This window comes from Caretta caretta, chromosome 5 (assembly GCF_965140235.1).
Source record: "Caretta caretta isolate rCarCar2 chromosome 5, rCarCar1.hap1, whole genome shotgun sequence".
NCBI classification, from domain to species: Eukaryota; Metazoa; Chordata; order Testudines; family Cheloniidae; genus Caretta; species Caretta caretta.
The window spans coordinates 16,747,115-16,759,209 of record NC_134210.1 but is presented as its reverse complement, the minus strand read 5'-3'; the positions used below and the strand labels follow the sequence as shown (position 1 = coordinate 16,759,209).

General features: G+C 39.9%; 1 protein-coding gene across 3 annotated transcripts in view; it reads left to right on the top strand.

Moving 5' to 3' along the window:
• CFAP53 (cilia and flagella associated protein 53) overlaps positions 1–12,095 on the top strand; it is a 33,813-nt gene that overhangs the window by 12,518 nt on the left and 9,200 nt on the right. For all 3 annotated transcript variants that reach the window (XM_048850984.2, XM_048850985.2, XM_075128363.1), the window contains 2 exons: positions 588–761; positions 9,875–10,178. In XM_048850984.2, the coding sequence (XP_048706941.2) occupies positions 588–761; positions 9,875–10,178 (478 nt within the window). The remainder of the gene's footprint in view (positions 1–587; positions 762–9,874; positions 10,179–12,095) is intronic.

The following is a 12,095-nucleotide window of genomic DNA, read 5'->3' as shown; positions in this document are numbered from 1 at the left end:
ATTGATTCCAGAGTGAATTACAACACTTCTGAAGTATGTCATATTTTGGCCTAAATGTCATATTTAACCACGTGCGTTTAACATACTGTAATGTTTAAAATTAAATTACATTTCAAGCATCATTGTCTAGCAGATTTCCAAGGATTTGATCTCTGAACAATGCCCTTACTTTTTTTTTTTTTTTTTTAAATGGCAGCGTATTTTAACTGCTTCATCTTTTAGAGCAACAGACCCAGCAGAGATGCACAAGGGTCTGTCCATTCTCAGGTGATATCAGAATTTTGATGGCATAACTCCTTTCATACCAATGCTTGAGTGGACCCTAAATGACCATAGAGATTTATCTATTGTTTTGTCCGTATGCTAAACTGACATGCCATCAGATAAGAAAATGATTGAGGGAGCTAGTTGTCTCTCATGGTTTGTGTATAATAGATTATATACACACACACTTCTGAGCATAGATTCTGTTAGACAAGATTAACTAAAAACTTTAAATCGGATAATCTCATAGTAAATGTACTAAAGCTGCAGCATTCAACAGACAGGATTGTTTAGCTTTTGTTGAAATATTTTCTTTCTTTCAGGCTTCGGGCACTTCTGGAAGCAGAAGAAAAGAGCTATTTCACTGAGATGGAGTCAATGGAAGAAACCATGCTGGAAAGAGAAGCAAAAATGAGAGAGCGAGCAAAAGTGCTGAGAGAGAAGAGAGAGGAAGAGAGACAAAAATTGGTTGCTCTAAAGCGAGAGCAACAGTTCAGGTAACTCAGTGAAAAAATCTTCTCAGACTGAAAGTGGTAAGTAAATAATCTGACAGGAATGGAGACTGTAAATTAAGGAGGGAAAGATAAATATAACTGAATTGATGTGTATTTAAGTTTCAACACGGTTTATGACAGAGGTATCCAAACTTTGTCCAGTTGATGGCCATACTGACTACTTACCAAGAGCTGAAGGGCCTCACCTAACTTGAATACAATGGAGCAGATTGTAGTCCTTATTTTCAATAAGGAGGTGCAGCCTGTGAGGACAAGAGGTCCAAGCTTGCAATGCTGGTCCAGATCAAGATAACTCCTAGCAAGCAATACTCCCTATTGTGTGTAAACTACACATTTTATTCTAAACGAACATGGCAGCAGGCCACATTGAGCTGCACTTTGACCATCCCTTGATTCAAACATTCAGAAACAATGGAAGTTTCTTTCATTTATAAAGACTAAAAATCATTTCACATGTGACTGTCTTAGCTCTTTATCCTGCAAATTCAATCACTTTTGTGGTTCCTCAATAGGATGTAAAGTTATATTTTAGTTTGGTACATGCAGTGTGTAAATGCCCAGAAGTGAATGTGGCCTAAAAATAGGTTTGTGTAGCTGAATATATTCTTTCATGAGTTTCAATGAGAAAAAGTTGAAACTATCCAAAAAAAAATCAGGGTTTAAATTCATTGAACAACTCTTTAGAAGTGATATAACTGGCCATTTTGAGCTAAGGATCTAACTTTTTTCCTTCTCATACAGCGTGATCTAACATTCTGGGCCAAATCTTCGTGGGTGCTGAGCCCTGCACCTTCCTTTGAAGTCAGTGAGTGTTGTAGGTGCTCATCACCCCGAGGTGTTGGCACAATAAATCTAACTAGTTCAGTTCTTTGAAATCTTTAGTTTTCTGGGGAAGAGATGGAAATAACTCACATGTAGGTGAATTATAATTCTTTCTGAAGGGTCCCTCTCAAACCTCAATGTTCGGGAATCCTTAGCTCCTACTCTCTAACATATAGAAGCTGGAGAGGAAAATCAAGGAAGACTTGAGCGTACCCTCTCCTTAAAGTCCAAGTACCCAGTTCAGACAAACAAATGTCCTTTTACTCTCTCAGATATTGATCTTGTGTGCTGGGATAGGTGCTCATGCAACATATGCAGGTGCAAATTCAGATGCATACTCAAAAATGAGGCCCTTGCAATTTATACTATATCCCTCCATTCTGTCAGCTCCTAATTTAAGCTGTTAAAACTCACTTTGGTTTTAAAATTGTTCCAAGGTCACATTTCCTGACTGCCTTAGTAGTTTGCACATGCAACCATTTTCATACCCCGGTTAAGCAAACTGCATGGTGAACTGTTCAAATTGTGTGTCAGAAGTGGGTCACTGTTTTTGGAAGGCCTTAGAAAATTAGATTTACAAAGTTGCCATTCATCTAGCATTGGAGATAGTAACATAAAGCTAAGACAATTGGAGTTGGACTAGTTTTTGAACAATGAAATACAAAATACTACCAAAGTGGAAATGAAAGAATAGGCTCTGTCCATGAATGATGATCGTATCAGTTACAGCATGTCTTTGCTGTGCATGATCAGAGAAGGTTGTCATCCCTCAAATCATCCCTTATCACTTGAGTCAAAATATTTAGATGAAAAATTAACTTTTTACTGGATAATAAACATTTCTTAACACATATAATTTATTCCTAAATAGTTATGCTGGAACATGGGATTTGGGCATTTTTTTGTTTGTACCACAGCTCTTGCAGTGCTGTATGAGCATTTTAATTAGTCACTTCATGGTTTGGGGTAATCATATTGTGTTAATATATTTGAACTGTTGCTCAGAATTTACTAAGCTCATTTATAGGATAATGAAAAGGTAGGTGTAACCTACAAAGATGTAATGTGATGGAGAGGATTCTGATGGCACCTGAGGCAGTAGGACAGTCAACTGTGATATGCAAAGCTATCATTTATCTTTTTTCCTGCACCGTCTCTAGTGATGTTTCTGTCTCACATTCAGCCTTTCATAGGACTTAGTTACCTCTCTCTCCCTCACTCCCGTCCTATTCTTGGTACCTCTTCTGTTTTGATGTTCACTTTTTCTTCTCCTTTTGTTCTATGGCCTTTTATCTTGGGATCTTTACTTTTTCTCTTCTCCTCCCAGGACCTCTGTACTGGTCCTGGGTACAATTCCTGTCCTATAGATCCCCACATACAAACTATCTTAGAGTTTCTCTGGTTAAAGTGCCTATTTGTTGCAAGTTCCCATAGCAGCATTAACAGGAAGCAGTAGCTACTTTTAAACTTGAAGTGTCAACCTCCCAGGAGAAGAGTTCCAGTCTTTGTCCAATATTATTAGTGTTACTGTAACACTAGGCACCCTAGTCATGGACCTGGGCCCCGTTGTGCTAGGCACTGTAAAAACAAGGAATAGAAAGGTAGCTCCTGCCTCTGCCTAAATATAAGACAAGACAGCAGACCCAGGAGTACAAATAAACAATCAGATAGTATTGGTGAGCATGACAGGCAGTGGTCTCTGCACAGCAACAGCCTAACCATTGTCGTTTTCTGTAGATCTTTGCATTAGCACTGAGAGGGACCTTGCCCCCACCTTGTTCTTGAACTACCTGGGGCCAGTGTGGCTCCCGGTATAAACTCGAGCAGCCTACAGGGCTAACCTAATTTGCATCTTTGTTGCAGTGGCCACATGGATCATTCTAGGGATACAGAATCACTGGAACAAAAGCAGGGCCAGCCCTACCCCAAATGACGCCCCAGGCAAGGGGCATCTTCGGCACCTCCCTCTCCCGCCATTTGTTAAATTTTTGAATACCTCATTTTTTTTATTGCATTTGTATTCTATTTCACGACTTTGATGCATGATTTGCATGCATAATTTATCCCTGTCATATAAGATGATAAATTTGCATGCTAGAATCTGTAAATCTGTATTTATTCATGTCCTATATAATCAAATAAAAATATTCATTTCCTATAAACTTACAGAAACTTTTTAATTTTAAGAATAACTGAAATGGACTAACAGCAAGAAATTGAGCTGTGGACCAGTATTAAACAGTGTTACAGTCGGTGACAGCCTTAGAATGTTAACTCTAGTCCTTTAGTTCAAAAGGTTGCTTTTCTCGCCTTTGCTCCTGCAAACTGAGGCACAGCTTCAGAGAGATCCAAACACTGGCCAATGGTATTTTTCAAGTAATAAAATAGCAAGCAACTTCAGTCTCTCGTTGGCCACCACCGATTTGAAGATATGTTTTAATGAGCCTGAGCTTTGAAAAGCTGCGCTCAGCATTCACGACTGTGACTGGGCAGCATGAACAAAATCCTCAAAGCTATCCACACATTAGGAAAAGTGTCCTTCAGCTCTGCATCATGAATGAATTGGAGAACTTGGAGTAGCAAGTGCTTCATGTGTTGCAAAATGTGGGGGATGTTGTCCAATTTGACAGAGATGTTTATCGTTGACGTCTGAACATTCCACATGTGTCAGCATCTATGTGTCTGTGTTCTTCCATCTTAGAAAGTCACAATTATGTGTTCAGCACGGCAAAAGAAGTAACAGTATTTCTTTTATATTGTTGCATAGATAGGGGTTTGATAGCTATCTCTGGTGTCTCATTAAATATGTCCTTTATTAGTCGCTACTTACACTCTTCAAGTCTTAAAACACAAGTACACTTTCACAATTAGACAGTAAAACAAGGTTCACAATGATCTCACTGGGCTCTCAGTTCACTTCACTTCGTTCTTGTATCTGACTGACTGACACCGTGCCCCTTCTATACCCATAAGGGCATGGCTGACAACATTCTAGGAGGTTCAAGGAAAAGGTTCAAGGTAGTTGTCAAAAAGTCTGGAAGGTTCCATGAGATTCTACAAAGGTCCAGAACATTCTAGTAGGTTAGTGAAAAATGAATCCACAAACAGAATACCTGAAACATTTTATTTCCCTTTATTTTCCCTTTTGTTGCTAACATCAAAAACAGCAACCCAAGCCTAATGCCCCCAAGCCTGGCACCCCAGGCAGTCACCTGGGTCATCTGCTCTTAAATCTGGCCCTAGACATAAGAAAACTCTGGCTATTTCCCTCCTTCTCCTATCTCGCCCTCTGTGCTGGATCTCCTGGGGGAGGAGAGGACCTTTTGCACATGGAAACCTTCTCCCCTGACTGCATGTAACCCTTTCCACTGGTTTTGCTGGCACAAAGGAAGTACAGCTCAGCAACACTGTTCCCTCTAAGCTGTGCGCGTGTGTGCGCCCACACAGATCCTAAACCCCGCGCGCACGGCAAAACACTGCACGCACAAAAATTTGCACAGAAAAAATTTTTTGCGCACACAGCCTGTCAAAAATTAGAGGGAACATTGCTCAGCACTGAATTCCATCTCTCTCAACTGTGTTTTATGTGTGTGCCTTTAAAAAATGCAATACAGCCAGCACAAACTGTCAACAGATTGAATGAATTATCTTTTGACCTCTTTCTTAAGACGGGTATCTTCCTTCTTTCTTCCAGTTTCATGCATTTGCTTAGTATTTTTGAATCCTTTTTTCTTTATCCTTTCTTTTCCCCACTGAGTGAAGGTGGTTAGTGTCATGGTATGTGGGGAGAAAAGGTCTCTTCCTCCTGAAGTCTTCAAAAGCTGATGTCACTCTAATCTGTGGTAGGGTACTCTATCACTATGAATTAAAGCTTTGTCCCCTGTACTCATGAGCAATATTTCCATTGCTTCAGATTATCTTGGTTGTTGTCTTAGGATCTGGTCATGGGAGAGAGGTTATTCTTGAGATATTTTGGGCTCAGATAGTGGAAAACTTTGAAGAAGAAGAACAAGGGCCTTGAGTTTTATCCTGGATTCTCTGGGGAGCCAGTGCAATGGCCAGGGTAGAGATGGTGCCTGTTCTTTTACTTGGGCTTCTCTCAGAAGCTTGTAATAGCCAGTTGTACCTCAGCCATAATCACTCTCATGGGTGTAGTTCTGCAAAGCTTCATATTCTCTCTCACCTAGTTCATGAAACCACAGGGGGTGTTGGTGAGAAATTATGAACTCAAATGTGAGCAATTAATAATGTGAACAACAACAGTTTCTATTTCTATCACATCTACCTCTGGAAACATTTTATCCTAGCTATCTTGATGCCTAAATGAGATTGGAACCTGGATGAAGGACATCTCACTGAAGTTAAACCTAGGAAAGATGACCTTTGTAGAAAGAGGGGAATGTTTTGAAGAACTGTCCAACGGTGTGATATCACCTTCCATCTAGCTTTGGAAGATTCTTGTAACTTAGGGGGCGGTGCTAATCTCTGCTGCTTTGGGCCTGGTTATTTATTAAAATATGGTTTTATAACTTTTTTTTAAATAAATCACTGGCAACTTTAATTTTTGAGTTATTCCATTTTCCCTTTCTCGCCATCCTATCAGTTGGAGCCAAAGAGAACTTTCCTTATTGATATATTTTAGAGACATGTACAATGCCAGAGTTTGCATAAAAAGATGGTATTCCCCTCTTTCCTGTGTTAACACTACAGGCATCTCACGCAGAAGGCTGTTATCACAGCAATTTTGTCTCAGATCCATTACATGGATAAATCATTGTGAGGGAAGTAAATTTGGCTTCCTTCTTCTCAAAATTACTATATACAGTCTGCATTTTTAATGTTAAGAGGCTTAGGACAGCAAAGTGAAGAAGTAAAACAGCCATCTGGGGGAGCAGATGTTCATATGTTGCTGTTAAAGCTGCTTTGAAGGACTTACTTTGATGGAATCAATCAATTTACAGTTATTTTATATTAAAATTCTAACCATGGCAAACTTTTCTCCTTGAGATTTCTACTAAATTCAAGTTGCATGAAACTACTAAATTACTTAAAACTACTAAATTCAGATTGCATGAAATAAAGTAACAAAATTTTAATCCCTTCATGGCTGAGAGAACTTTGAACCCCTTGTATTGAGGGAGTATAGTTTTCCTTAGGATAATACCTTTCAGATCTCAAGAACTATACATTTCCTTTGGAACACTATGGAAACAGTACATTTTCTCATTAATACTGATTTTTTTAGTGTCTAGTCACTGAATTCTACCCAAAATTCTACACTATTCACGTAGCTGAAGTTGTATATCTTAGATCGACCCCACGTGGTAGTGTAGACAAGCCCATACATTGTGCTTGGTGGACCTCACATGATCATTTTGATCGTTCTTTCTTTTCCATTGATAAGCCTCTCCAAAGATTAGGTTACACCTACAGTTAAAATGCAGGTTGTTAACTGTAACTAAAATGCAAAAGAACTGGAAACAGCATTTTATAGTTGTTGAACACTTCATACATGCAGCAAGATGCCAGTGAGCCTAATTTATAATTCTTAGCCTTTACCTTGCATTTCATACCTTCAGAGCATTTTATAGAACTGAACTCATCCTCAGAACAGCATATGAAAAGGGGAAGTATTCTTGTCAAGGTTCCTCCCCCACTCTGAACTCTAGGGTACAGATGTGGGGACCTGCATGAAAAACCTCCTAAGCTTATCTTTACCAGCTTAGGTCAAAACTTCCCCAAGGTACAAAATATTACACCCGTTATCCTTGGAATGGCCGCTACCACCACCAAACAATTACTGGTTACTGGGGAAGAGCTGTTTGGACGCGTCTTTCCCCCCAAAATACTTCCCAAAACCTTGCACCCCACTTCCTGGACAAGGTTTGGTAAAAAGCCTCACCAATTTGCCTAGGTGACTACAGACCCAGACCCTTGGATCTTAAGAACAATGAACAATCCTCCCAACACTTGCACCCCCCCTTTCCTGGGAAATGTTGGATAAAAAGCCCCACCAATTTGCATAGGTGACCACAGACCCAAACCCTTGGATCTGAGAACAATGAAAAAGCATTCAGTTTTTTACAAGAAGACTTTTAATAAAAATAGCAGTAAATAGAAATAAAGAAATCCCCCCTGTAAAATCAGGATGGTAGATATCTTACAGGGTAATTAGATTCAAAACATAGAGAACCCCTCTAGGCAAAATCTTAAGTTACAAAAAAAAGTACACAGACAGAAATAGTTATTCTACTCAGCACAATTCTTTTCTCAGCCATTTAAAGAAATCATAATCTAACACATACCTAGCTAGATTACTTACTAAAAGTTCTAAGACTCCATTCCTGTTCTGTCCCTGGCAAGAGCAGCACACAGACAGACACAAACACTTTGTTTGTCTCCCTCCTCCCAGCTTTTGAAAGTATCTTGTCTCCTCATTGGTCATTTTGGTCAGGTGCCAGCAAGGTTACCTTTAGCTTCTTAACCCTTTACAGGTGAGAGGAGCTTTCCCCTGGCCAGGAGGGATTTCAAAGGGGTTTACCCTTCCCTTTATATTTATGACAATTCTAAATCCTTTCGTTGCAGAGGAGGAAATAAATTTAAGTCCAAGAAGTGTCCAATGTCCTAACCACACCCTCATGCTATCTCCCTAGATGTGGTGGTAGCAGATGGTGGCATGTTAGCTGTATTAAGGCAGGGCATCAATTGGAGTGCTAGAGATAACTAAACACAATCCAAGGCATCTGTGGACTTTTATAAAAATTAAAAAAAAAAGTCAGGATATGAAATAAATAGTTTGGTTCTTCTGTATGCTCCTTTTAAGTCATAATTTAAATGTCTAAAACTCAATATTTTTGTTAGAAAAGGAGATGTGATTCTATTTCACAGAACTGGATATTCTACCAGCTACTCAAATGTTGCCCACAATCAAAAGTGTAATTCCTGGAAAATGATCTATCAGCAAGTACTTCTTTATGCAATACTCAGAATCTCTGTATCATCACAGAACTTGCATCTTGTTCAGTCTCCTCTCACCTGCCTTACAAGCCATACTGAGCTCTATGAAAAGCAAAAAAAGACTGTTGTGAGAAAAGGCAACTGGAACTAAAATGTTGTTGTAAGGCACATTAACCAAAGCATCCAACAAGCTGGAAAGGTGCTGAGCACTGCTGCTAACTTGAAGTGCCAACACAAAGCAACATCAGTGTGGGCAGCCAGGCTTGCAATGTCTAAAAGCTTTATTTGTCCAAGCTCTTAAACTGAATGCATGCTACTGCAAGGCCTCAAATGTCTATGCCTTTCATTTATCATATGTGATATCAAGGCCATGGTTATCTATAGCTTCTGGAATGCCCAGAGAACATATATAAGATTCCCAATTTTGTTGGCTTAGATGAGAGGTTATCAGTTCTCCCTAATAACTTAGCTGCTGCACCACTCCTTCCAGATTCTTCTCCCACCCTCACTTTCATGCCTTCTTCCATGCTTCCTCCCTTCAGTCCCTATCCCTGTGCACCAGGTGTTCTACCTTCTGTTCACATAGATCACTCTTTAAAATTCACGTTTCCCCTCAAGGCCATCAGTGCTAACCCTGCTAACTAAAAATGTTGCCATCAACTAGTTCAGTTAAGGAACATCTGATGAAGTGAGCTGTAGCTCACGAAAGCTCATGCTCAAATAAATTGGTTAGTCTCTAAGGTGCAACAAGTACTCCTTTTCTTTTTGCGAATACAGACTAACACGGCTGTTCCTCTGAAACCTGCAATGTAAAGCAGTGATCCTCAGAAGCATGTATGATTAGTTTCTTGTGTGACAGCTGTCACCTTGGCTCCAGAGGTCCCAGGGTCAATAAAATCTGGTATGTTCTTACTGAACAGTGTAACAGAGATTCCAACACTGGTGATCAGTTTCTGAATGTGATTCAGTGTCAGAGTTATTAGCAAATGCTAAGACAGAAATTTGGAATGTGTGTAATTATATATTATCTCTATTTTACAGGTGAGTAAACTGAGCCATGTAGCTTAAGGACTTGTGCCTTCTCCCATTAATGTCAATGGAAAAATTCCTGTTGACTTCGCCAGTGCAGGATGAGGTGCTTAGGACTTTCCCAGGCCTTAGCAAGTGTTGGTGTTAGAACCAGTTTTAGAATTCAGCAATTTCTGGCTCTGTGTCTTCTGCTCAGATCATAAGACCCTGACTCTGTCTCCATCAAAAGTCACCAAACTAGCTGCCTATTATCTTATGACTCTTTTTGTCTTTATATACATGTTCAGAGAACAGTGTGAGGAGGTTCGTTTGCAATGGAGTCGGAGACATCAGAAGGAGGTGTGTTCAGACCGACTGGCCCAACTGGCCCTTAAGGAAGAATTGAAGAAGCAAGAGAAGAGAGAGGAACAGATATTTGCAGAGCTTTGGGAAGAGGACCGATTGGCCAAGGAAAAACGAGGGATAGAGGACTTCCAGAAAAAATCCGAACAGAATGAAGAATTGCTGAATGTGCTTAATGCTCAGGTAGCTGCACTGGATGCTCAAAGAGAGGAGGCAAAGCGACTGAAAGAAGAAGAGGCACAATTACTGGTAATTTGATATAGTTTTCAATGCAGGGTCATAATTAAAGGTTTACCTTCCACAGATATTTAAATTAGTGTGCACCTTACTTGAATCTTCTGCTGATTTTCACAGCAGGCTACAAAGCTATGTTAATAAAATGTTCCTGAAGGAACAGGTTGAAGGATAAATGTTTTTAGTCTGACTGGGCTGGGAGTGGTTGAAAATTGACCCTGGAGTGAATAGAATCTGCTTATGTGTGGGTTTCAATGACTGAAATGTTCAGAACCTAGCATTGGGGAAGGGGCTGTTTTCTAGTATATGGCTGTAATTTTCAAAGAGAAAATGGAAATTGGGCATCCAGCTTCCTCAGGTTGCTCTGAAAATAGCCTATATTTCTACAGCATCTAGCACAGTGAACCTGGGTGTGGCCTAAAGCACTGCTGTAATACAAATAATACTGAGCACTCGATGATAATAATAGATGCAGATTATAAATCATGTCTTCCATTTAAAGTAATGGGAATTAAGCATCCAAATCCCTTTGGTCTCTTCGAAAATCTCTGCCATGTAGCAGTAAACAGTCCATGTACCATTTCAGTCATTTCAAAACACACACAGGAAAATTTCTGTTTGCTCCAGGGCAACTTTCAGGGCACACCCAGCCAGACTAAAATCACTTGTCTTTCAACGTGCTTCTTTAGGGAAAAAAATATTAAAACAGATAGGCTTTGCAGCCTGCTCTAAAAGTCATTTCCATGAAAGAAGATGTGGAAGTTGGCAACGTTATTTTTTTAATACTGTGTCTGCAGCTACTCCTACTGAGAGGGTTCATTTGGGTTTAGCACAGGCAATGAACAGCAAAGTACGGTAGGTCTTTGTATCCTTGTTTTATCAACATTTTTATGTGATTGCCTACACAAATTATTTGAAAGCTGTTTTCTCTCTGCAATAATATCATAGTATTTCATTGCTTTAAAGACAATTTTGCGCCTCATATTAAAGTCCTCTAATGTTCAAAAATGCATTGGCAGAATTGATGAATAGGCACAGTATAGCCAATTTCTACTAGCCATTGCAATGGAAATTGATTATTTAGGGAGAAAAATCATGCTATCTTTGCGGTCTTGGACCTTGTCCATCTTACTGCACCAACCTGTGCTAGCTGTAGCTCTTAGAAAATGGTTGCTAAGTGCTGTTCTCTTTAACATGATTTTACATGCATGGTGTAGAGTTGTGTTTTGCAGAAACCAGCTTCAGCCCTTCTGGAATGTCTACATTCAACCCTGCTAAAACTATGTCCATATCCTCCAGAGGATAAACAGTCTGGGAGTTTTGTGCTGCCATCACATGATGATGCCACACTGTCGTACAGTGGATGCAGTGCACTGCAGACATTATCCAGCACGGATGCAGATCAGTCCTTTGTCACAGCTGCTACTGCTCAGTGTTTTGCTATTCATAGGCATCAGACTGCTTATAGTTGGAGAAGTCAGTTGATAGCAGGGAGGTTAAATACCCTGGGTAGTAGCTGCTCCAGCATTGTTACTATTGTACAGCTCTGTTCTATCTCATGGGCCTGTTTTGGCAGTAGAGTGTGGTGTATGCTGTGTATCAAATACTAGACTCTCAATCTACCCTTTGGAGCCCTGAGAGAGTGTAGCTGGCAAACTAATCTGTCTGCATCCTGCATCTGTTTTGAGGAGGGTACCCCTAAACGAAGAGTGTTGTACATTAGCACACTTGGTGTTGGCAGATGGGATATCAGTCAGTGGGATGATTGATATGGCTTTGGCTGATGTTGCAGAAGGGTAACAAACATTTATGTTTTGGACTCTGGCTACTGTGATGAGTTTGGGATAAATGCCTAAACAGATAATTTGCTTGCTGGTGTTAAGGAAGCTTGGACTAAATGAGGTGAATAATTCTGGCATTAGCATCTCCATC